The sequence below is a fragment of the Sander lucioperca genome, chromosome 2 (genome assembly GCF_008315115.2).
Source record: "Sander lucioperca isolate FBNREF2018 chromosome 2, SLUC_FBN_1.2, whole genome shotgun sequence".
Classification (NCBI taxonomy): domain Eukaryota; kingdom Metazoa; phylum Chordata; class Actinopteri; order Perciformes; family Percidae; genus Sander; species Sander lucioperca.
In genome coordinates, this window is record NC_050174.1 from 4,254,761 (window position 1) to 4,282,275 (window position 27,515).

A 27,515-nucleotide genomic window follows, 5' to 3' on the forward strand; every position below is an offset into this window, starting at 1 on the left:
CCGACATTGTCGGTGCTCGGGCACTAATTAAATTGTTCTTAAATTTTCACACCACCACTCACAATGAAAACATAAAACAATAACAGATTTTTAAATCACCTTTGTATGTACTTCATTTATACTGACATCATGTAGCAGTTCAAATATAGTATTTTACCATATTTTTTATAAAATTATAAAAACAATTCTGGACATATGTACACAAATATACTGTAGGTATATACACATATACATAGAAAACAATCGGCTCTATTAGACCATCTCTCTGAAGGGAAAAGGGGATGGTGAGAGCTAGCCCTGCTAGCTGTTTGTATGGACACAACACAGAAATGGGAGTTTAGTGCCTTGCCTAAAGGCACCTTTACTTTTTATGCTGGTCCTTGTTTCCAAACACCACTCTTCCAGTCACAAGCTGCTTTGCCACACACTGGCACTCAGCAGGAGAAGGACCACTTTGGGTAATGTTTCTGTCTAAAACTCCTTACTGTCCCTGAACAGGTCGATGCGCAGGGCAAGCTCCTTGAAAGAAGGACGCAAGCCGGGGTCGTTGTCCCAGCACTCCTCCATGATCTCATGTATCTTAGAGAAAGAACAGGAAGAAAGATTATTATTTGTGGATGAATTTCTGAGATGAGCAAAAAACAAAATCATTACACATCAGTCACTCCTGATAGCATCGAAAGGTAACAGATTTTTTCATTTAATCTGACAAGACAGTGAGAGACACAGGGAATGTGGGGAAAGAGAAGTACTGACATGCGACAAAATGTTGAGAATTTCTGGCAAAATGGTAATGTTCGCCAAACAGGTTGCGCTACAGTTGTTTTACAGTCAAATAAATCCGGCAAAAAAGTTGAATCATAAAATACAAATCGTTTGCATTAGATTTTCCTATTACGTTTTATACATCTATGTGTCAGTTTAAAGATAACCATTTTTACATAGGGAGAAATGTAATGTACACAGGACATCTAACTAAAGCTAATTGGCAGCCCCCGTCCCTGTTTAGGCTTTTACATGTTTAAATGTGTATGCATGTGTCCATGTATATACTATACATGACTGAGTATGTATTGACATACAGGTGAAATAGTATGTTTGTATAAGTGTAAGTATATATGCATACCGTAGTAGCAGTAGTAGTAAGTGTACATGTATGTGACAAGTTGATCCAGTCAGAGAAAAAACAGCAGTACATGTGCCTACCTCTGTGGGACACCCCAGAGGTTGAGGCAGCCTGCTGCCTGATTTGAGGAGCTCAATGAGGTGATAGACGATCAGCTGTCCCTGCTTGTCATTTCCCATCATGGACATAAAAACCTGGAGGAGAATGGTGACAGCCGGGACAAAAACAGATTTAAAGATTTATTTGATTTACAGAAAATAAGATCTTCACAGAGAATACAAATGATAAGGGTAAATGTACAGCACTTGATGTCCTAACAACTTGAGCAATAAACCTGTTATTATTGAGACAAACACGAAGCAAAACATGTGGAGCAACCTGGGGAGAAAAATATTATTAGTGTCAACTTGGCAAACTACAGCATGACCTCAGTAAGGGAGTCACAGTCTCTACTTTGGCAGGTGTAGCGTGGAAAAGCGTGTACATTTAATTTATTTCCCAAAAATGAAATTATGTTTAATTGTGTCAATACTATGCACAAATCACACTGGACTCATTTGAATGCGGTCACGTACCTACCTTGAGGAACTGAATCAGACAGAGAAGCGGCTTCCATGTATTTGTCTCTAGTGAGCCGTTCCACTCAGTTACACTATATTCCTATTCAATTAATTTGTAACCTTTAATTCATAGTACAAGTTGAGAGGCAGACAGGAAATGTGGCGAACAAAGGGGATGACATGCAACAAAAATTAAACCTGGCTGCCTGGATACAGACATTGCATTTTACATGGTATGCATCTTAGCCTTTAGGCCACTGTACCACACCAGTTAGACTATTTTCTAATAAGCATACAGTATATACATCGCAAACAGTGAGGCACTTGCTAGAATCAGTAGTTTTTCGTGTGTGGTTTATTGTAACAATTAAAAACAGAGAACCATATTATCATTAGGTCCTTCTGAAGAATTGGCTGCTGCATTTGTCAATCCTATTTTTTTTGCTATTAAAACAATCTTTGCACAGTAAATGATTGGTAAAGTCTTGCAAATCTGCACACCTTTTCTTCAGTTAGTCAATAAAGCAGAGACCACAAATCAGGTTGGACAGGAAGTGAAAAAGCCAGTGCATGCGTGTGAGTGTTAGCACTTACTGCAGGAGGGCTGGAGTTCTTGTCGCTGTGGGTGAAGAGCTCATAAAGCACCACTCCAAAGCTCCAGACGTCCGACGCCACAGAGAACTTGCTCTCAGTCAACGACTCTGGGGCATACCTATAAAATAGCACACTGTGTGATTGTCTGTCCCTGTTCTGCTCCTCTAGAGAAGGTTGTGAATTTACAAGCTGACCTAAACACTACAATTATTTTCACAATTATCACAAACTAACTTGGATTAAACCTTATGAATTATGTGTTAGCGACAACAGGAAATGTTGCGTCGAACCTCTACAAAAAGCTGATAGAATTTATTTATTTATTTATTTTTTTTAAAGTAAAATCGCTTCAGTAGTAGCACTCTGTACAGCATCACGAGGAGGGTGCAACAAAAATACAAAAAATAAATAAATAAGTGGAGTCTAACCAGAATATGGGACTCTCCCCTGGCTCTTTGACCATGTAGTACTCTTTATCCTGAGGCAGAACTTTGGTGAGGCCAAAATCTCCAATCTTCACTCTCAGCTCACTCTCCACGAGGATATTTCGTGTTGCCAGGTCTCTGTGGATATAACGCTTACTTGACAGGTACTCCATACCCTGTGAACACAGAGAAAACAACAACAACATATTTTTGTATCTGTAGCTACAGAGGTCAGCAGCTCTACAGAGCATTGGGACAAAACTGAACAAATGGAAGTACCTTGCAAATCTGTGACATGTAATGCGCAAGCTTCTTGTGGTCGATCCTTTCCTTGTTTTTCATGAGGTAATCTCGCAGACTTCCAAAGGGCAGATACTCCATGATGAGACAGAGATTTCGTCTTCCTGTGAGAAGCCAAAAAGAAACTGTGTCATCCAGAGGACCTAGCATCCACAAAGTCTTGAACTTGCAAAAATGTCACTGATTGATTGACAACTCAAAGTGTACTGTCCTCATTTACCAATAAGGCTGATACTGAGTATTAGCAAAATAATAGTTGTTTGATATAGCTTGTTTATCATTAAGTTGGGATGGATACAATGGCTATATTTCATAGATGTCCATTAACAACCAAAACAATTAAGAGAATCTAAATCATGTTATGCAAATTGGTAATACTACAACAAAAGCAATATCTATTTGGTGAGGACCTGTGTAGAATGTACTAACTATATTTGGTGTTTCATATCTGAATTCTATTTATGTGATAGACACTCAGAATCCCAGTCAGTGGCTCATAGATAAAGCAAACTGCATTTATTGTTAAATAAGGTTGGTTTATAGTAAGTATAGTTATAGTAAATGCACTGACGTTATAACAGAGTTTGGTGCGAATTGGTCAACTAAAGTTTTGCTAGTCAGTGAAACTGGTGAAAAAATACAAAAAACATACAGTATATAGGCATGCTAATGTAGTTTATTGTAAGTGTAAGGATAAAAAGTGATTAGGATGTGAGCAGCTAATTTTCAAATTGTCCTCCCAAAAACATTTTTCAGCTCTGGAATATTAAAAGAATGAAGGTTCTAATTACAAGTCAACTGTACCTGCACTGTAGCAAACGCCTTTGTACTTGACGATGTTCTCATGCTGCAGAGATTTCAGGATCTCAATTTCTCGCTCAAAGTCTCGTATGTGCTCTGCAGTGCTGTGCTGGAGTTTCTTCACAGCCACGACCTCTCCAGTGTTGTCCTGAAGCGGGTCATAGCGACACATCTCCACGCTGCCAAAGTTTCCCTTAAAGAGAAGACCGACTTAAATGAACCATCATTTTTTACTCATAGTTCGATTTTATATTTCACTCCGTTTCTTACTTTGTGAAATGCACACGCAGCGAGGTACAGACCAGTTCAATGCAAGTACATCGAAATTAAAGCACACCAGTCGAGATGTGAAGTTGTGATACATGTAGTTATGGGCTTATGTTACTTACACTGAAAATTAGTAAATGGCTAAAAAATGCTAGCTACATAACTAGCCAAAAAATGACGTGACATAAGGAACAGACAAAGAAAATGTTAGCATCTAAGTTAATTGTTTACTATAAACTAATCATATGATAATCCACTCAAAAGATAGACATAACAGCCATAATACCCCTTGTATGAAGAATATGACTAACCTAACGCAACTGAAAACCAACATTTGCCTTAAAAAACGTAATAAATTCAACATGGCACAAACTCTGCCTGGGATTAGGGTTCAATCCCTTCTGAGGAAATGCACGCTAAAAATGTATTAGATTTGTATTTCTGTTAGAAAATCTCAATTCAGAGTGATGAATCATTATTCTCAGTAGCCCTGTACCTGTACTGTAGCCCTAATTCAAGAATAAAAGTAATGACAACAAATCCCTAACAAAAACTTGTTGCAAGAGGATAAAGGAGTCACAAGTCTAAGCGTATTAACATGGGTTGATTTGCTCTTAAAAGCAGAGTTTCCACACTTTTTCATACCTTCCCTAGCTGTTGTAGGAATATGAGGTGTCTCTCTTCAAACTGAGCCGGCTCCTGAATCTCAAAGCCCCCAGTGGACCAGCCGGAGCCCACTGTCCTGTTTGGCAGGATGTCACTGTCCACGATCAACTCGTAGTCTGGGGACACAAAGACAAAAATCATGTACACTCAAGAGACAAATGGACAGTTTAGAAATTAAGTGAATCAACTACAATCAAGGCTAATCGTGTCTTGGACCAATCTCTGCACTAATCACCCAGAGATGAAATGCTAAAGAACTCCTTGAACACTATCCCTACACCTCATTACAATAAGCAGCTAATGACGACCTAATAAAGACAGGAGCAGCGACTCCCTTTTTATTTTTTTAATTATCTGAAGATACTCTAATAAATGTGTTTGGGCGGGGGGGCGTGTGTCTGAAGACATTTGAAATTCTACCCTGGTGTGACCTAGATTCTCTGTCCTGACACCAGTAGGGGCGAATACACCAACCTGGTGTGAAGAGGCTGTGGAGGTCACGGATAACGGCACGAAATGTGGGCCTGAATGTGGGCTCGTAGTCCATGCAGCTGGTAATCAGATTAGCTAGCTCGGTCCACTTTGGTGCAGGAAGCTGGTGGTGGTCATCGTAGAACAGGGTTTTCTGTAAGACAAAATTATTATTACATCATATGCACAGTATATACAGTATTGTAACCATTATTTATTTAACGTATACTGGCTTGATCCAGTGTATATTTTAGGTCACACCACCCAGCCCTACCTTAGAGTTGTCCAGTGTTGCTAAAGGTTTCTCCCCACCACTGCAGATCTCCCACAGTGTGGTGCCAAAGCTCCACTTGTCTGCAGCCATGCTCAGGTTGGCAGGGTCCTCAACACACTCAGGGGACACCCAAGGGATCCTCTCAATCAGGACTGATCACAAACAAAAAACATTGAACTCACCACTGTTAGTAAATTCTTCATTTTCAATTAAACCACCAAAATTGTCAGGCAAAACAGTTGATTCAGTTGGATTTTATGATCTTATTGCCTCATTTTGCAGCTAGCAATAAAAAAAAGAATCCATTCCTGTGTAACACAACTCTTTTTCTTTATTTTAATAGCGTCCCAGTGGCATTGCCTTATTTTATCAGTGTTTTCTATAATTAAACACAAAATGAATTAACCCAATGCAACATGGATTTAAGAAGGTACCATCTCATTGCAATCAGAACCTTGTTAAACAGCCGCCCCACCTGCTGATTAAAGAGGCGTATAGACATAACTTACTTTCTTTGGGCAGGACCGTGATGCTAATGCCAGGGTCACTCAGTTTGATGAAGGGGGGGTTCCCAGCCCGCCGGTCGTCCTCTCTGATCAGAAGAACATTTTTCGCACAGACATTCCCATGGACAAGATGCTTTTCTTCCTGCAGGTTAAGAAATAGAGAGATTCATCAGTCTCTTACCAACACTGAAACCCCCCCCCCCCAATCACTCTTCTTACAGTTTCTGTTTACAATTTTTCCAGTTTTGTATTACGAATTGTGTACCAAATTAAATGCGAGCAGCACACAAATTGATATTCATCAATACTTTAAATTATTTGGCATCAAATCTGGCACTACACACAGATTCCTACCAGGAAGTTCATGGCCCAGGCCAGCTGCTTAGCCACCTCCAGCTTCCACAGGATGTTTATCGAGTTCTTGTTCTTCTTCAGGTAGGTGTCCAGCGAACCAAACTTCACATGCTCCTGCACCATAATATCTGAGAAAGATTCTTTTTTTCAGCTGACGTTAAAAGGTAACTTAAGCGATTACAACAGAATTCTTAACATCTTAAAATACCTTGCAAAGGGGGCTAAATAACAGTTTAAACTTAGGCCTGGCGAGGGAAAAACATCCTTTGACCTCTCACCTCAAGATATCTGAATGATAATGAATGAACCCGATTTTTATTTAATTTGTGTGATATTAATGTGTTAGTCCCAAAGTAGCCATTTCATTGTAGTGAGACCATGTTTTGAAACATGACATCACAGTTCAAAATGACCTATTGTGACCTCTGGGATAATCAAAGCCTCATGACACTTTACAACCAGAAACTAGATATACAGGGCATTAAAGGATGTGTGGCTATCCTATGTATAATGAAAATAAGAGGGTTTCTGAGCAGTTGTCAGAACAGAAGTGCTCGCCATCCAATCCCTGCAAAAATGCTATTCTTACAGAAATCTCCAAATATTAAGTTTTATATTATTATTAAATACAAAATCACAGCATGGATCTTTCTATGGATGGTTTCTATGGTGACCTCAAGGTCTTGGTGTGTTAATGTGGATTTCTTTTTTTTACCATTTTCATCTCTTGTTTGTGCGTGGTATCATTCTAAAAATTTGAACAACTTATGAGACATAAGTGAGCATGGGAATGGCCATCATATACTTTCATCATAATGTGCGTTACAATTTATTTTAATTAATTATTTTTTATTTCTAAAAATGAAGCGTAACTGAGCTGCATCTCAAATTAATCTTCAGGTCCCAGCTTTTTAGATGATATAGAGACTGCTGATGTACATTCCTGAACATCCCCTGTCCCCCACCCCTCTAAAAAAAGGGACTGAATGCTAAGAGGTAAAACATATCAATTTCATGTCTACCTACACAATGTTATGTGAGAGTGTAGTAATGTCTTTCTCAAAATGACAAGAATATCATTATTACACAATCTATCACTGATATTAAGCATCACTTTCTTTTTTAAGTATTTATTTATTTGGTGTACCTACCATCACTTAACCTACCTCAATTATTGGGGTTTTTGTTTCAGTGACTTTTAGCAACATTGTTTCACACTTGTGAGAAAGGATAAAAAAATGTGGTATGCTTGTATTTATATTTGTCTATTGTCAGCCAAGAGGGCACCTCTGAATCCTCTACAATGCATTTCTCACTGTAAAATTAACACTGGGGTGTTTACTCTTAAGGCTAGACAGCTGTAAAATGTTTTATTGTAATTTAACTGAACATTTAGTGACTCTCTATGGGTCATGTATAGATAATTACACACTATATATTTTTTTTTAAATCTTAGTTACAAAATACGCACAATAAACAAACAATAAAACACAAATAAGAATAATACACTACCCAACAAGAAAAAAGGTCCAGAAATGCAAATTTTGAGATTTTCAGGGTATATTTTTTCTCTACAAACCATATAGAAATTTCCAAGAAATAATCCCAATTCTGATAATAAAGACAACAACGAAAGCAACACCGCCACGAGCGTGACAGCCTAAATAGATGCCTACAGTAGCAGCAGAAAATGTGTGAGGTAAAGAGAGGGTGGGGCATGGGCAGGGTATTATCCTCCTAAGAATAATCCACCATGCCCAAGGTTTAATCACTGCTATGAGCCTCGAGCTAATAGACTCTGGTCAAGACTATAGGGCAGAATGGTAGACTCTTGACATTATGAAGCGATAATGACATAAACTCATAACGTCTGTCTAACGAATTGGTATTAGAACATTCTCTTTTTTCTTCTCACTGTAAGAACAATTAAAGACATACAGTATTACTTATAGCAGGACAAGTTGAGAGTGGGGCTCTAAGACTGACTTACTTTCTTCTCCGCAGACACACACACCATAGTTAAGGATCAGGTGCTTATGGGACAACTGGCTCATCATGCTGGCAGCTTCAAAGAAAGACTGTAGGACAAGAGAAGACAGTGTATTGTTTGTGTATATCATCATTTTGGGTTTTTTGAGCTTGTTAAGCACTTTGGTCAACTATGGTTGTTTTTAAAAACGTGCTATATAAATAAAATTGAACTTAACTGAACAGAAGATAGAAAACCAAATAACTTGTGCCCATGATAGACAAAAAGGTACACCACCAACAACAACAATTAACAATCATTTTCAATTACAGGAGAGGGAATTTGTATTAAAACTAGAAGAAAGCTGTCGAACATCCAGAAAAAGGGGCTACAAACCTACCAAAGTACAATAAATTGTCAGCTACTGCCTGAATTAACCAGCAGTTGGTTATTTCTCAGCCTAAATGCACTGTAAGTAAATTGCTCCAACCGTCAATATATTTTACTTTTTGTGTTTTTTACCAATTACCAATTTGTGGCTGTAAAAACCATATGTTCCTGCAAACAAAATGATTTACACAGCTTTAAAAGCCACAAACCTCAGAGTAGTTCCTATGGGCTTCGTCCAGAACTTTCATGACAACTTCGGTTTGGTGCACAAGTCCATAATCTCCCAGCTCCTTGCGGACTCCTTTGAAGATCTTGGTAAATGTCCCTTGGCCTAGACTCTCCATCTGAAAGGAAGACCATGAATGACCCTTAACAGGCGATTGTTGTACTCAAAATCCGAGGACGATGCATTAGTAAAATGCACAGAATAGGATAGTGGAATAGTAATTTAGTGCTACAACACAATAATGGGGAATTCTTATACATTTTCATGTAACGAATTGTTGGACAGATGAGTAAATACATGCATATCTGGACATGCAAACTAAGCTTACAAATTCCAGATCTTCTTTCCTGATCTTGTGAAACACCATCTGACTGATGTTATGTCGATGTAGAGACGGAGATAGAGGCACTTCAGAGCCCTTATTGCTCCTGCACACGAGGAGGCAGGACTTTTCTGTTGGTGGAGAGAAAAGAAAACAATCTTGTAGACAAACAAACTTTAAAGAATGAGATTTATAGTTTGATAAATCCAGAGTCTGTTAGTTTCACCTTTGGATTTAGGTGGACAGCACTTGCTGAATTGGAAAAGAACGCTGTCAGAGCGCACAGTTTCCTTTTGGTAGCAGCTGAGAAGCTCCTGCAAGCTGCTGAAGTTTCTTTTGGTTCCACTAAGGTTAAACTCCCCGCTGGCAGACCTGGTTATCTGGCAGTGCTTGTATTCTACAGCAGCATACACCTACAGTAGCAGACACAGAGGAGGGCAGATGGTGGAAATAATATAATTGTGTTTCAGTCATGTTTTCGACAGCAAAACAACAATTTCCTAGTCTGATTTTGAGTGAGACACCGGTCCAGGTGGATTCAATTAAAAAATGAAAACACTTGGGGTGGGGAGTAAAACAAGTAGCTTTTTAAAAAACGCATTACTGTACTGTGTACAAAATATTACTACCACAGGTGAGTGTTACCTACCTCAACAGGGAAAGTCAGAAAATACTTGTTGAAGTCTTTAGGGCTACATCTCAAAATGTACAACCCTTGCTTGTTCCCACACCTCTGAAGCCGGTTAATGGCAAACTCCATTCTGCAACAAAAACAAGATACAGAACAGTCACAGCAGGCTGACCTTCATTTCTGCAGAGAAAAACAGTATTACCTGCTCGGTTATGTCATACAGTAAATACCAAACACCTGAGGAAAGCTTGTACATTTTGGCAGGAAGTTTGAAATATATAGATGACGTACAATATTCTGCCTGTTAAGAATTTTGCATTATAAAGTAGGGCTGGATGATTAATCGAAAAATAATCGTAACCGAAATTCAGAGCCTTTAACCGACGTAATTTTACCAAGTCGGTTATTTTGGTCTTTTAATCCTATTAATATTTCCGCAGCCGCCCACTGTGTGTTAATGTACTTTCCCCTTAAAACATATTACTGCCGCCACGTGTGTAGTCACGTGACTCCGCCCCATCCAGTCTGCGACCACAGGTGCTTTCCGATCGGATAGTACTTTTACTTTTTAGAGGAAAAGTACACTTCTAAGCAGTTCTAAGAACTACTCTCCCCCAAAATCTTTTTTCCCGTTTGCATTCCCACTGGCCGAGTGGCCATAGGAACTGGTAGGAGGGGTAAGGGAGCGACGCAAGCACGGCAACGGTCTTTATAGCATCGTCACTAGACCTTAGCGTCACATACAACAACAACAAATGATGCTAATACTTGTGCACTTTTCCCATGACTTTTCCTATATTAAATGCACGTCCATTCTCGTAGTAATTCACGTAATGTTTTGCTCAACACAGACGGGGCTTTATTATACTCTGAATAGACCCCGCCTCGCCTGCAGCGCTGTGGACGTGTGTGTGTGTGTGTGTGTGTGTGTGTGTGTGTGTGACGGCCGGCGAGCCGCAGGACACGCTTGTGGAGTTTAACTCGGAAAAGACAGTTTTATGATGGACATTTATTATTTATTTTCTACATTTTTAGGAAACTTAATAATTAAAACTTAAATCACTGTTTTATAAGACGTTTTTATTTCATTGTCAAATCTACTGTTGTAGATTTCAGTTCAGTTGTTTGAAATATTTAATAAATAAGCATTAATTGCTATCTGTGTGCTATTTCCTTATTTTAGAATCACAAAGATAGGATCATGCACTCTTTCATTAGAAAAAATAACCGTGAACATATTTACAGTATAGGAAAAGAAAACAATTTTTAAATAATCGTTTAATAATCGTAATCGAGGTAACTTGTTCGATTAATCATGATTATGATTTTAGCCAAAATCGTCCAGCCCTATTATAAAGTGGCAATTTTCACTGCAGCCAACACAGACAGGTCCGGTGCAGTTCAGCTGTAAACACGGAAAGTAGGAGTGTGAATAATGTAAAATATGAATATAATTTGCAGCTGTGCAAATTTACACTTATTTTTGAGCCTGGCCCTGATGCAGATGAGGAGTCATCTGCTAGCTTGTCAGATAAATGGAGGCAGTGAAAGCACCACAAATTAGCATAACAATTCATCCCTATCCATAGTTAAGGATTAGGTTGTGTTCAAAATAATAAGTGTTTTTGAGAAAGTGACAGCCCTGCTAATGCTGTTTGTAAAATTAAGTTGTTCACTTACGAGATGGGGCCATGGCAATGGGAGGCGATGGCCTCCACAAGCCTAGGAGGAGCCACTTCTTTACAAAGGTAGTGATGTGCATCTGACGTCAGCCGATAGTAGCCATCAATGAGGGACACAAAGGAGAGGGCTTCAGACAGGCTGGGGAACTCCAGCTCCTGAAAATATACAAAAAACACTTTTAGACATGATGTTTAAACTTCCACCATTCTCCAACTATCTCCAGACTGCAGGTTATATTTCTTGTTGCATTGAAAGCAGGTAGTAAACCAAATGCTTCTAAATCTCTGCTTAAGACTGCTACGTTTTTTTCTACTTTTACAGCCCTTTCTGAGATGGCAAACTATTGTCACTGAAACTGGCTGTGGTCAAAACGTTTCTTTACCAGACTAAAGTGAAATTACCAGATTCTTTCCATCTTGTTTGTTGATGGTGACCACCCGACTCTCTGTAGCACCCTCCCTGCTGGCCTGTTTGATGCTGATGTCGGTGACATCAGGGAAGTCACACAAGGTCTGCAGCTCCTGGATGAACAGCATAACAAACAATTTTTGTAGTTATATTAGGGATGCACTAATCCAACTTTTTTAGTCATGATACCAATACCTGGGGTTTGGGTATCAGGAGATACAAAGTAACGATCCAACACCAGTGTTTAATTAAAAAGGTTTATGCCTGTGTGTGAAAGTGACTGGGATCATTCTTTGTGTAAGACATCATTACGAGGTGCACCTGAACGCACCATGATTTTACCAGGGGCCCCTGAATGCACCACCAGTTAACGAGCAGCACCTGAATGCACCATGAAGCCTTACCTTGAACGGCAGCTGGATTCTCGCTATATCACAAGATCACGCGAGAATCACGGGATCACCTATCACACAAAAATCCATCTTGCCAGGCTTCAAGTTATACGATTGCGTCTGGACAGCAGTGAGCCGAACCAATCAGCATCCGGTGAGGAGGTACTGGCAGCTACGGGCGTGGTTTAGGTGTGTGTGACTGCCGAACGTTTGTTCAAAACAACAATGGCGAATGGATAGACAGATGGTTTATCCAATCACCTGTCAGGTATTTTTTTGAAAGTGCCTACCCTTTCCCAAAGAGTTTCCAATGACTGCTTCTCAGATGGTTCAGTATAACAAACCATCTGGTGCGTCAGGTTAGTTGGAGCCCACATTCTTTACTGTACGTTATTTGTTTACACAAAAGCAAAGCAAAGTTTTGCCTACTAACAAGTATTGTCTGTATTGCCACAACGCTTTTAAATACACACAAGATAAACATACTGTTGAATTGGATAACATATTCCTGAATTACGATTTACATAGCCTGTGTACTTTTTTTTTTTTTTTCATCATTTGAACTACAGGTGACCAAAGTTGGTAGTTGAAATCCGTTTTATTGTGTTTTAATTTACCGGCCCCCTGGTTCAAATGGTTCTTTTATGTCTGAATTCAGTGATCTTTTGTCCTCTAATATTAGTAAAAAAGTGGTTATGGTTGGTGATTTTAATATTCACGTCGGTCGCACCTTTGTTGTAGATTTTCTTAATGTCACTGAGTCTTTTAATTTTATCCAACATGTGTCTGGTCCTACACACGTTAGGGGTCATACTTTGGAACTTGTTTTTACACTTGGTCTTAATGTTGACTCCATTTGCTCTGAGGAGCTGCATGTTACTGACCATGACTGCATTTTTATTTTTTATTTTAATTTAGATTTACGGCCCAGTAAACGTATAAACTGTTCTCGCATCTTAAATCGCTTCTCAGCTGAAAGGTTTTCTGCAGCTTTTGACCAGTGCAGTGTTGTCTTCTCATGCTGATATTAATTGTCTGGTCCACTCCTTCAACACATATTGCTCATCAGTTTTGGATAAAGTGGCTCCAAGTAAAATGCAAGTTGTTCACTCTGTCAACTCATCCCCATGGTTAAATGATTCCACTCGCTGTTTTCGCGGTTTATGTTGGAGGGCTGAATGACAGTGGAAAGCCACCAAGCTTCATGTTCACCGGGTCTATCACAAATAAATATTATCTGAATATTACAGTATAATATGGTTTAGAGCTTAGATCGGCCCAAAAAAATCAAGCCTGAACCTACCCGAGCCCGAGCACGTTGCGTCCAAGACCGGCCCGACACATTAACTGTAATTATGAGCCCGAGCCCGATTTAAACCCGACAATTTTTCAATACGTGGGCCGTATTGACGTTCTCAACTACAATTCAGAGTTGTTTGAACTACAGAAATCTGTTTAGAATAATAAAACAAGGACGAAGCATGTAAACTGCGCTGTTTGTTTAGAATGGAACGGATCGCAAGTGGATCCGAATGAAGAAACGTAAAAAAAACAAAAAACAATGATGAACAACATATTGTTGTCACTGCCCACGACTTGTTTAAACTGCTTCCATACCTCCGACTTTTCTCCACACTTGCTCAAAGTTAATTCTCCTGTTTTTCTTTACATCTTCAAGCTCCCGGTGATGCGTGCGAGAGGAGGAGACTCCGCGCATGAAGTGCTGCATTTTGTAACTGCAGCCTAACTTTTGTACACATTTGTTACTTTTATATAGCCTATATATATATATTTATAATATTTCTGATTATGGCATAGCTATCTCCCCACCCAAATAGGATAATAAGGTAATGGATAAAAAAAAAAAAAAAAAATTGCTTGATCAAGGGTCCGACCCGAGCCCGACCGGATCTCGGGTCGGGCTCAGGCTTGGGCCGAGAATCTAAACTCTAATATGGTTAAGGAGGTGAGGACATCTTACTTTTCTAACCTTATTTCTTCCAGCAAGCGTAACCACATAATCCTTTTTGACACTGTCAACAACATTGTCAATCCTCCTCCTCCTGAAGTGCCAGTGTTTTCAAATAAGGACTGCAGTGACTTTCTATTTTTCTTTGTATGTACTTGTGTGCTCTCTATAATCTACAGCTCTCTGCAAACTGGTTGTGTCCCATCATATTTTAAACATGCAGTTGTTCAGCCACTATTGAAGAAAACCAATCTGGATCCATCAACTCCCGCAAACTACAGTGGGTATAGAAAAGAATCATCCCCCTTTAAAATAATCACATTTTGTTGCTTTGCAGCCTGAAATGAAAACGGACAAAAACTATTTTTGTTTTGTTCAGCTGTATTTACAACTTATAACATCCAAGTGAAAGATAATACCAACTTGTCAGAAAAAAAAAAATTACAAATTAAAAAACAGAATCACTGAGTTGGAAAAAGAATCACCCCCCTCCTAAAAATTACTTGTAAACCCAATCAGGTGTAGTTAATCACCTTCTCAATAGCACACAAAGCCAATTGACTTTCAACTGTGATCAGCTGTGGTCATTTTGATTAGCTCAGCATGAAACAAGCTTTTCCTGAAGCATTTCAGTCCTTGGTAGTGCAACTGAAGAAAACAATCAACTATGGGTGGCAAGGCATTGTCAAAAGATCTCCGGGATAAAGTTGTGGACAGGCACAAGTCAGAAGATGGATACAAAAAAATTGCAAAGGCTTTATCAGTGCCTAGAAGCACAGTGAAGTCTATTATTAATAAGTGGAAGGTATTTGGTACAACACAAACCCTCCCTGGGTCAGGACGTCACTCCAAACTGGATGAAAGAGCCAGGAGGAAACTGGTCAGAGAGGCTACCAAGAGGAATACAGCAACTCTGAAGCAGTTGCAGGAATTCATGAAAAAAAAGTGGTCAATGTGTGCATGTGACAACAATATCACAAATTCTCCACTTCCGCTTCCCCTAGGCCATATATTTAGGCAATTTGAAAATATCCGGTATCATTTCTATGCTGATGACATCCAGCTGTATGTTTCTTGTAATCCGGAAGAGACTAACAAAGTGTCAGTACTGCTCAAATGTTTGTCTTCCATTAAGGACTGGATGGCGAACTATTTATTGCAGCTTAATGAAGAAAAGACCGAAGTCCTTATTGTTGCTCCGGATACTACAGCCTCCAAGGTTGTTCAGCTTTTGGGGTCGCTTTCTTCAGCTGTACAGTCCAAACTCCGAAATGTTGGTGTTATATTTGATCAGAATGTTTCTTGACCAACATATCAAATCACTAACCCACACGCACATATTTCTTTCAACTGAGAAAAATTGCTAAACTTAGAGCCGTTGTTTCGCAATCTGAATTTGAGATGATCATTCATGATTTTATATAATCTCGGCTTGATTACTGCAATTCCGTTTTCACCTGTCTCAGTAAGTCGTCCCAGGACCGTCTACAACTGGTCCAGAACTCTGCTGCAAGGCTATTGATCAGGTCCAGCAGGATGTTGCACATCACTCCTGTTTTATCCTTGTTACATTGGCTTCCGATCAAGTTCAGGATACAATTTAAAGTTCTTGTTCTTGCATATAAATCATTGCATGGACAGGCACCTGTTTGTATCTCTGACCTGCTCCATCCGTACACTACTAACAGGTCACTCAGGTCTTCTAACCAGGGATTACTGGTGGTCCCACACACTTGTTTGAAAACTAAAGGTGACCGTTCCTTTGAAGTGGTAGCCCCGACTCTGTGAATGCCCTTCCGATCAACTTACATTCTGCAGGTTGACGCCTTCAAAAAGCACTTTTTGTCTCATGTTTGCAATTTTGGATTTTTAGTCTTTTAATCTTTTACCTTCATTGGTATTTGCTTTTGCTTGTTTATTTTCTGTTTTGGATCCTACTGTATTTTAACAAATGTTCATTGTGTGAAGCACTTTGTGACTGTCTATAAAAGGTGCTATATCAAATAAATTATTATTTATTCTGAAATACTGCCAAAACTTGGTGACACAATTCTGTATTTCTCTTTATTATCTCCACCTCCCTTTAGCTCTTACTTTCCTATTTGCTTTTGTATCATGTTTTTAATTTCATATTGTTTTGGCTGACATTTAAGGGTCTTGAGATCACCTGTGCAGTGACATCCGTTTGTTACCTTTTACATTGGTGATCTGGGAAGGCCTCCACTCATTTAAAAGTCAGCTGCATGTCCAACATACAGTGCCTTGCGAAAGTATTCGGCCCCCTTGAACTTTGACCTTTTGCCACATTTCAGGCTTCAAACAAAGATATAAAAATGTAATTTTTTGTGAAGAATCAACAACAAGTGGGACACAATCGTGAAGTGGAACGGAATTTATTGGATATTTCAAACTTTTTTAACATAAAAAACTGGGCGTGCAAAATTATTCAGCCCCCTTAAGTTAATACTTTGTAGCGCCACCTTTTGCTGCGATTACAGCTGTAAGTCGCTTGGGGTATGTCTCTATCAGTTTTGCACATCGAGAGACTGAAATTTTTGCCCATTCCTCCTTGCAAAACAGCTCGAGCTCAGTGAGGTTGGATGGAGAGCGTTTGTGAACAGATTCTCGATTGGATTCAGGTCTGGACTTTGACTTGGCCATTCTAACACCTGGATATGTTTATTTGTGAACCATTCCATTGTAGATTTTGCTTTATGTTTTGGATCATTGTCTTGTTGGAAGACAAATCTCCGCAGACTCCATCAGGTTTTCTTCCAGAATGGTCCTGTATTTGGCTCCATCCATCTTCCCATCAATTTTAACCATCTTCCCTGTCCCTGCTAAAGAAAAGCAGGCCCAAACCATGTTGCTGCCACCACCATGTTTGACAGTGGGGATGGTGTGCTCAGGGTGATGAGCTGTGTTGCTTTTACGCCAAACATTGTTGTCCTATGGACAGAGTCTCCCACCTCAGCTGTAGATCTCCGCAGTTCATCCAGAGTGATCATGGGCCTCTTGGCTGCATCTCTGATCAGTCTTCTCCTTGTATGAGCTGAAAGTTTAGAGGGACGGCCGGGTCTTCGTAGATTTTCAGTGGTCTGATACTCCTTCCATTTCAATATTATCGCTGGCACAGTGCTCCTTGGGATGTTTAAAGCTTGGGAAATCTTTTTGTATCCAAATCCGGCTTTAAACTTCTCCACAACAGTATCTCGGACCTGCCTGGTGTGTTCCTTGTTCTTCATGATGCTCTCTGCGCTTTAAACGGACCTCTGAGACTATCACAGAGCAGGTGCATTTATACGGAGACTTGATTACACACAGGTGGATTCTATTTATCATCATTAGTCATTTAGGTCAACATTGGATCATTCAGAGATCCTCACTGAACTTCTGGAGAGTGTTTGCTTCACTGAAAGTAAAGGGGCTGAATAATTTTGCACGCCCAATTTTTCAGTTTTTTATTTGTTAAAAAAGTTTGAAATATCCAATAAATTTCGTTCCACTTCATGATTGTGTCCCACTTGTTGTTGATTCTTCACAAAAAATTAAATTTTTATATCTTTATGTTTGAAGCCTGAAATGTGGCAAAAGGTCGAAAAGTTCAAGGGGGCCGAATACTTTCGCAAGGCACTGTATCACATAAAAGAACAACGCTTACTGACAGCACTCATGATACCAACCTGGTCAGAATCTTTCAGTTTCTCTCGACACCACTGGATGCCACTGTCCGCTGCCACCAAGATAATGAGCTGTCCGCTGGACAGTTCCCTGACCTGGAATGTCTCTGTGTAGAAGGCCTTCTCCAGGGACTCCATGCTGATGAGGTACTTGAGCTTGAGGTCGCGCGCTGTGGTCCGACACTGACTGAACTGCTGGATGAAGCGCTTAAAGCGAAATCGGATTCGTTTGCGTGTCAAGAAGTTGCAGTCCTGGATCTGAGCTCTCATGTCCTTTGGCAAGAAGGACTTGTAGCTAAAAGTAAGCATGAGATAAACATTATTTTTTATGTATCAGCATAAATCCTATTTAAATAAAATTCTGTATATCTCATGTATTTAAAAAACGTAAAGTTATTTATTAATGAAAAATTTAGTTTTTATCATTTTAATGCTGTCTTGTGCTCATAATAAGGTGTTGTGTGAAACATTCAAAAACTAGACAATGCAGACGCAACATTTTCGTGTCAAATAAAAATAACTTTAGGCTTCGACTAACACTACGCAAGTCACTAGGATTTGATCCCCAAATCTCAATATTTTTTAGCTTAAAAAGTACTCTCGTCAGAGTCTTAGTTTTGTTTACTTATTCTCTGACAGATTTTTCCTGCTTTGAAGCATAACTTTGCCAATTTCACACTACTTTAAGTTCTTGTACAGCTGTTTTTGTTAAGACAAGAGACACCAACATGTGTCATCATTTCAGGTAACCCCCAAAGAATCAGATCAAAAGCAGTCTTTGGTTTTCAATAGTACCTTATTGTGTGGTAGATGTCCAGCGGTGACATCTGTCTCTCCTTGGCTGTTCTTGTCATATCGAGTACAGCCATACCGAGGCACTCTTCCTGAGTCTCATGGGAGTTGGGGATCTTCACTAAGCCATTGACAAAGTCATTCCTCCACTGCACACACAGAGTAAAATTCTATCATTTATCATTGTCCTTGCAAACATTAAGGCTTTGTATTTGTTGTTCTATTATTTAACCTCCAACTGGCAAATGCAGAAACAAACTTTCCTTTGCAAGTCATAATAGCTTTAGATTAGAATGTGAGGAATTCAACATATCCTTCACAGAGCAAAACACATCATCTGTCCGGGGTGAATGCAAGCATGTGTAATGGCTTAGTAGCTGCACAGACACAATGCGCTACACCCTCAAAATGACCCCTGCAGTAGTGTTTCCCTTCTCCCTTTCTAATCAGGCTTGTCCCGAGCCACAAGAGCAGATTTCCATAGGCATAATTCCACATAATACTTCAGTTAACTCAGGGTTCAGCTCCATACTGGCTCGAGACACCTGGACTAACTTATACTACACACATTGTTTGTATTGCAATGTGGTTTATGTCAATTCTTGGCTGAGGGCATGCAGGGCTCTCATGATCCATCTGATAAAGTCACTAATGCACATTTCTCCTACTGTCCAACACAGATATTGTATAGCTAATGTGGAGTGGAAAAATACTTTGACTTGACTGTGATTACAACTCGTTTCTGGCCAAAGGAAAACAGCAGAGAGACGGCAACATTGAAAATGTACTCCACTCAAATGTCCCACTAAATTAGTAGTACTGTGAGCCAATGTGGCACCCATAGCCCGATTAAGCTGTTTGGTTGCCCTGAGGCAAAAATGCATAACGGGCCCCAACTAACCCCACTAACTTTGGACAATAGCTGCGCTCTGAGCCTGCTGTGATCTTTCAAGCTCGAAAAAGCCTTGAAGCACAAACAAAAAACAGTGAGTGGGAATTTAATTTTGTTCTCTCATTCAGGTTTTGTGCACACTGAGGTGTGTATTTTCGCATGCAAGTTGCAAAATTTCTCCCAAAGAGTTACCTGAGTTCCCTCTCACATGAGGGCTATAACTGCACACGCTAAAAGTGACAGCTCTCTTGTTGGCATAGGCACCGATTTCGGTGGGGACACGTACCTATCAGATTTCGTCATGAGTCATTTTGTACCCGCCACATTTTTTGAAAACCTCGAGCTCAATTTAGTTAAAAAAAAAATAAAGACATAATTCTTGAGCAACAGATTCCAACAAATCCACACAAATCTCTATCCCCACAGGGCAGGCACAGACACAGTCGCTCTGCTCCTGCGCACACTCTTCTCTGTCCACAACACTGCCTGTCGGGACATTTTAATGCTTAACTTGAAAAGGCTTAACATGGTTTAATGTAGGCTACCTAAACAACGATCAATGATCACCAAATTCCTCATGGCCATATCTTGTCATGAACACTTAAGTCTAAAAAAAAAACTAAACCAAAATCCAACGATTATAGAAGTTATCTCATTAATGTTTTCTTCTTCATTGGCGCCTATGGCGAGGAAAAGGCTTAACATGGTTTATGTACCTAAACAATGATCAATGATTACCAAATGTCTCTCTCATATTGTTCCTCATAACCACTGAAAACTGTCAAAAAAAATCGAACTAGATATTTGGTGATGATTGATCGATGTTAAGGTACATTAAACCACGTTAAGCTTTTTCACGTTAAAGCCCATGAGAACCGTGTATAGTGCACCCACAGCCACTCCGCTGCCCTGCTGAAAATGTGAAGCAGAAACGTTTAATGTCAGAAAACGTCCATAATAATAGGACTTTGGGTTAGATTTTTTTGACAGTTTTCAGTGGTTATGAGGAGCAATATGAGAGAGAAATTTAGTGATCATTGATCGTTGTTTAGGTACATTAAACCACGTTAAGCTTTTTCCTTATAGGCTCTAATGAAGCAGAAACGCTTAATGTCAGATAAATCCATAATAATTGTACTTTTGGTTCAATTTTTTGACAGTTTTCAGTGGTTATGAGGAGCAATATGAGAGAGAAATTGGTAATCATTAATCATTGCTTATGTACATTAAACCATGTTTTTATTCATTTACATTAGTAAGCTATGCAGCGTCTTTCAAAACATCACCAGTGCGAAAGAGAAAAAAAAAAGAATGCGTCATTGTACCCAACACTTCTGAAAATGCACTACCGAATGCGTCTGCTTCCCTAGCACATTTCAAACCAAACTGACGCCCATGCTTGTTGGTGCCACTTGTTTGCATGTGCAGCCTTGTTTTTACACCTTAGCACCTTCTCACCAAAGATATCCATGGACAAACGTTTGTTACTTCTCTATCTTTATTAGGATCCTTGGGCAATGCTTTTGAAAAAACTTGAAGATGTGACCTAACTAGCAATCTAACAAACTGAGGTCCCCGCACTTGTTAAGGATATGAGCTGCTTGTTTTCTGAAGCCTAATGTAAAATACTGGGCTGCTTTTAAATTTTATTGTTAAAGTTGTAGTCCATATGATTCCCATCTAGTTAATTGTTAAGTTCCTATCTATCAAAGAGTGAGTTAAAACAATAGTGATTGAGCATACCGACTGATGGAAGCACTTGGATTTGCTGCTTTGCAAAGTAATAGAATCTCAGTGTCTGTGGCGACTTTCCCTTCCTAAATTCAAATGCATCGCACAGTTAGTGACGCTTTTTATGTTAGTCAGCACGGGTTGATCTCCCCGTCTACCCAGGTGGAGCTTGTCACTGCTGATTATGCTGCGTTCCATTGTACTTGGAAATTGGGAACTTTCTACGAGGAAAGATGCAAGGAAACGTTATGTTAATCGGGCGCCTGCATTTCATTCTTGCTGACTCACAATGACAGACCAACAGACAGAGAAAGAAGACCGTTCAACTTTGAGTTCAAAGAAAAATAAACTAACAACTAAACTCCCCCACCCACAAGAGGAACGAGCTGATGCCTTTTGTCATCGACTGCGGCTGGTCTATGCGTGCAGCTCAGGTGGGACAAAGACACCTCTGGCTGAATGTACTTCAGAAAAGAACGCGGAAATGAATTAAGCAGTAATAGAGTTTATCGCGAAAGATATGATGCACCTCAGTACAGTGACCAAGCCTGGGCTCAGGGCTTTGATAAATACACTGGATAAGCGGTACAACATGACAGAGCTGAAAAAAGGCATTTTTCCGCTGCTACAACTGACGTGGTCAAGCCGTAGGATCACTATGGCTGACAGTGCCATACTCATTGTGCACGTACACATATTTAAAAACTATCCAGTAAAGTTCACAGACAGTGTTTAAAAAGTGCATTTCTGCAATCTGCACTTTAGTTTGTGTGATTTGTTACTGACTTTCATATTAATGTTTACACCCGGCTTATTTGTCAGTGCTTTATGTTGTCATGGTAATAATTACATATTTACAAGGCTAGACATTCAACAAATCAGTCACTGTGATTAAAGTAGTTTATAAATAAATAATAGATCACCTAATTTCATCAATATGATAACATACAGGGATGGCCTACAGGAATAAACAGTTTATGTTTAATCTATTCGATATTGTGTTGGTCATACAATACAATGATTTATTGTTTGTCTTTGTTGAATAATACAGCAGATAGAGAAAATACCGCTTTTCAAATCGCAATATTGGTTAAAATTATTTTCCTAAATCAGCTAGATGCTGCTAGAAACAACCTACCTCAAATCTTACAGACTACAACTTTAAACTGATCCACATATAAAGAACTAATTTCAAACCAGTTTATGTAATTAAGAGGGTGGCTGTATGCTGAAGTGCTCACCTGAGAAAAGAGGTAAGACATTACAAAGTCATCAAGGACAGGGCTTTCTGACCCCTTGGCGACCCCAAATCGATATGCTCGGGATGCCCCACCACTGTACCAGCCAGGGAAGTAGTACCTGTTGTAAAGAAAATGCATTAAGTCACAAGGATTTTTAAATTTCAATCTAGAAAAAAAAAAGAAGAGATACTTAAAGGAGAATTCCGGTCGATTTCAACACGTAGCTCTGTTGTTTGGAAATTTGGAGTGCTGTCAGTAGCAAGAAAAACTAAAACAATCGGTGCTGCCTACACCGTGTTATCCCCCTGCTAGCGTTAACACCCAACAGGCTTAAACAGGGCAAGTTTTAAACGTGTTTTTAGCCTCTAAACATGCTCAAAATATCATTACACGTGCCTACCCATGTGCAGTGATTCCTTCTGAGGGAACACAGCAAATTTGACTGGAATTTTGGATTGTATGAGTTCGACAATCGACTAGTGTGGACTTGACCGGAAAACAGGAAATAAACAGAGGTATGTGCACTGGCTGGATTAACACAACTTTTATGCCCGTCACATCTACTGCAGTCAGATTCGCTGTGTTCCCTCGGAAGGAATCATTGCACATGGGTAGGCACTTGTAATGACATTTCGAGCATGTTTAGAGGCTTAAAACACGTTTAAAACTTGCCCTGTTTAAGCCTGTTAAACAGGAGGATAACACGGTGTAGGCAGCACCGATTGTTTTCATTTTTTTTGCTACTGCCAGCACTCCAAATTTCCAAACAACAGAGCTACATGTTGAAATTGACCAGAATTCTCCTTTAAGAGGCAAACAGACGCAACATAATGTATGCTACCTTATTCTGAAGAACACATCTTCAGAAGCCAGTTCGTCAAGCTGGAAGATGTGGTTGGGTGAAAACCACAAGCGGTCTCGCTCTCGAAAGAGACCAAAAAGGTTGCAGTACAGAGGTGATATATCTAAAGCAGACAAAGAATGAGAAACTACATTATGTTCTGTAAACTTGCACTCCATTCAATTATTTATGATTGAATTATGTTCTTTAAGACAGTACAGGTTAGCTTTACTGTATGTTACTAGCTTTATCCAAATCAATGTTCTTTGTTTATTTATATAAATGTAGAAACTGTAAATTAAGGGGAAATTCAGAGTACGTAATAGATTTTGCTTTAGGACAAACACTAGAAAACTTTCTGTTTCTAGTACCAACACAGGTGACCAAAAGGTCAATAAAGATTGTCTAAAATGTCAGTTGTGTTTATCATCAAACACATAACATGCGATTCCAACAACATGCAGGTTAGTCTAGCCTCCCCCTGCATAGCCCTGCTCTGTGTATTAATTAGGGCTGCCACCTCTTAGTCTATTAGTTGACTAATCGGTCGCTTTGGTCTTAGTCGACTAAGATTTCTTTAGTTGATGAGTCATTTTTTATGCTTATTCATGCTTAATTACTCATTTCCAAGAAACTTATGAGCACATTTCTGGTAAACACAAGATTTAAAGTGGTGCTTTTGCAGGATTAATTGTGGAGAAACTCAGTTTTACAGATGGTTAATTAACTACATTTATATTGTGCTTTTCTAGTCTTAACCACCTCTCAAAGAGCACAGCTCTGTCGATTACATCAACTAATCGATTAATCGACAAAATCATATAAGCGTTAGTCGACTAAGAATTCCTTTAGTCGAGGACAGCCCTAGTATTAGTTGCATCATACTTTTATTGCCTCAAGTATTTTATTCAGTTTATTGAATATTGAACAAACAACTTTTTGGCTGATGGGTTTCACTGTAGCCTCTTGATGACCTTCTCTCAGTGACCTATGCCCTAGGTTACAGCAAAAACAAATGAATGGGGCTGCATTTTGCAGGCATGCATGGCTACTCACTGCATGCCTTGGCTGCATCTATACAAAGCTCCTCAGCCACATAGTCCCCAGGTGGGTAGCTGAGGAAACTGCAGTCGGCCGCTCCTTGGCTGCTGTGGTAGAAATGAAGCTTCATAACAGCAGCGGCTGGCCTTGTATCTGGAGATTCCCGATGGGCGGTCCCATTTTGGTGCACCGCAGGGCATGTGTCAGTCACAGTATCCATGGCTGGCAGGGAGGCCATCAACAACACCCGACCTTCAAATCAGATAAATGCAAAATGTCAGCAGCAAAAGAATAATGGCATCTTTTGTTTTTCTAGCAAAGTGTGATGTATCTATCATTATGATTAGCTAGGTTACATGATCTCAGTTGTTGCATAAACTTATCAAAATTCCGGCATTACGTAACGCTGCAGGGCAGAGGAACCATTGTCTGGCAAAAACTCTGTAAATCTAATTCAAACATAGGGTGACTCTCAGTGATTTATGAAATACAAAGATGTTTCATTGTAAATGGAGTACTGAGATTTTTGGCCCTTTTGCATCACATTTTTTAACGAGCTTATCTAGTTTAAAATGTATAATTTTTTTCATTAATTACTTAGGTTTAAATTAGTCTATATCGACGACGTTTCATTTACGGGATTGTTCTGGTGCCACCGGAGGATCCGCCAGATGTCCCTCATTTTTGGCCAGATGTCCCTCTCCTTCCGCTTTCTTTGCGTTGGCATTCAAAACTTAGGTCGATTTTTGAGGACTATAGTTAACTGCTCCTCAGATCTGTGCAGGGTAAATCGAGACAGCTAGCTAGACTGTCTGTCAAATCTGAGTTTTCTGTTGCACAACTAAAACAACCTTTGAACGTACAGTTTCCACCAAAACACAGTTCCTTCCCAAGGCTATTTTGCCTCAGGAAGGATGTTATACACTACTGAATCACAGTGGAGGCAATTTACCTACTCTTTTTTTTTTATAAAGAAAAAAAAATACTTATGCATGTGAAAGTAAAAACTACATCAATTAGAAAAAGGAACTTTCACAACCATTCTGTGACAATGTTACTGAAAAGTACAAATCAAGAGAGGGATAACAGAAATAAAAATGAAAGAACTCAAAAAATTGAGTACTTGTGCAAAAATGACCCCAACAGGTCTATGGCAACTCTGAAGGAGTATATGTTTCTATGGCTGTGATGTGAGAAACTGTGTAAAACAATTGTTGTCCAGGTACTTGATCAGTTACACCCTTATGACAAAAAAAAACAAAAAACTGCAGTGTCCAGCTGTGCAAAGCTGTGGTTATAATTGCTGTCAAAGGTGCCTCCATATATTGACTTGAAGGGGTGGTGAAACTCAAAACATTAATTACGCTGTGTTTAATGTTCATACTAGGCTAAATTTAGATCAATTTATGGATTTGTTTTCATTTTGAAATTGCAACCAAAAGTAAAACAACTTCAAGCAAAAAAAACGCCATGGGTGATGATTATTTTCATTATCGATTATTTATTTGATCCAGCCTTAATGGTGGTCTATAAAATATCAGAAGAATAGTGACAAATACCCATCACAATTTCCCTAAATCCCAAGGAGCCCAAGGACAGTGCAACAATCCAAAAAGAGAGCTTTAATCCACAACAAAATAAAACAGAGAAACGCAGCAAATCCCTGTATTTGAGGAAATGAAAAAACTGAAAAGTCAGCATTGTACTTAAGTGCCTTAAACTATTAATTGGCCATAAATTGTTGTCTGTAAATGTTCTGCCAATCGACTAACGTTACTCCTTTAATGGTCTAATCCATTCAGCACTTATGAATAAGTTACACTTAAATATTCAGCTGTCTATGACATTTCCTACAGAAATTGAAAAAAAAGGATATAGCACCTATGACGGTGTAGCGTGTTTTGTATTCTCTTAACTTGTTACACAAGATGTCTCTAATGAAGCTTCACAATGGATATTATTTTGGCTTTCAGGACCACTATTCCATTTTAGACCTGGGCAATTACAAGACCTTACAAGAGGAACTAAAGGGGAACATGCAATAGTTTCTGGACGCTGTTTGTTGTTATGGCAAATTCAATGCTCACTTAAAAGGTTGCTATGTACAATTGCAAATCCCAAAATGAAATGTAAAACTCTACATATCTAGTTAAATATCAGAAACTTAGCTGCAGAACAAACTTATCAAGGCCGTGATCTTTCGTGCTGCCGTCAGCTTCAATAGATTAACTTAATGCTAGGAGCCTTACAGACTTAGCTAACGTTGCCTCTGTATGAGTTAGCTACCATACAAACAAGCAAGCAAGCAACGTTATACAACTTTGTTTTAGCAACTTAACCAACTAATGTTAGAGGTTTATGTTTGTGCCCTTAAATAAACCAGACATAAGATATCAACGAATTATTAATGAGTCTAAACACTTACTTTGCTAGATGAGCCAGGCGTGCAGCTAGCTAGCTTGCTGCTAGCTTCCTAGGCCAGGGCTGCAGCCAGGACGAGCGAGACTTTGACAGCCTCTGCCAGGCACTGCTGCTTCAATTCTTTAAAAACAGTACTCAGACTACAGGCCAAAATAAGCAATTTATTTTATGGCAGAAATCCATCTGGAAATATTCTTATTTCCATGTCACACTCAGCTGGCTAACCTGCTACATAAACTACCTCTGGTCAGCCTAGCGTTACCCATCGCACTCCGAAGGAACTTTAGACGTAACTTATCTTGTCAATCTAATAACTTAAGCTAATGCTAGCTAAAACCACGTCGTGCTAGGTTACAAATTGGTCCGATAACACGGAATTCGTCTGCAGGCAATCATCTGCTTGAGCCAGAAACTGTGGCTACAGCAATAGTTACATTATTGACATCTAGCTATTACTGAATGCCTTTAACTCTGACAAGCTAGCTAATGTATCAGTGGCAGCCACTGCGTGCGCAGCCGAAGACCCAAGTCAGTCAACAAAC

At 39.4% G+C, this 27,515-nt stretch overlaps 1 protein-coding gene across 1 annotated transcript; it reads right to left on the reverse strand.

Moving 5' to 3' along the window:
- Window positions 1-92: 92 nt before the first annotated feature.
- On the reverse strand, window positions 93-27,515 carry jak2b (Janus kinase 2b). The gene is made up of 24 exons (XM_031305377.2): window positions 26,978-27,515; window positions 24,568-24,804; window positions 23,512-23,635; window positions 22,671-22,788; window positions 18,810-18,955; window positions 18,018-18,309; window positions 11,967-12,086; window positions 11,563-11,720; window positions 9,901-10,012; window positions 9,478-9,664; window positions 9,258-9,382; window positions 8,913-9,047; window positions 8,335-8,422; window positions 6,345-6,472; window positions 5,994-6,132; window positions 5,485-5,636; window positions 5,214-5,364; window positions 4,719-4,855; window positions 3,810-3,999; window positions 2,985-3,109; window positions 2,709-2,881; window positions 2,281-2,398; window positions 1,207-1,320; window positions 93-579 (listed from the first exon to the last, which is right to left on the reverse strand). Exons 2-24 carry the CDS (start codon window positions 24,788-24,790, stop codon window positions 472-474), a joined length of 3,363 nt encoding a protein of 1,120 aa, XP_031161237.1. The 5' UTR covers window positions 24,791-24,804; window positions 26,978-27,515; the 3' UTR covers window positions 93-471.

Coding starts and splice junctions, on each gene's coding strand:
- jak2b (XM_031305377.2), bottom strand. CDS start 24,790: ATGGCCTCCCTGCCAGCCATGGATACTGTGACTGACACATGCCCTGCG. Junction 5,637..5,993: donor CACGGTCCTGCCCAAAGAAA/GTAAGTTATGTC, acceptor GTTTGTGATCAG/TCCTGATTGAGAGGATCCCT. Junction 3,110..3,809: donor AGGCGTTTGCTACAGTGCAG/GTACAGTTGACT, acceptor GGCTTCTCACAG/GAAGACGAAATCTCTGTCTC.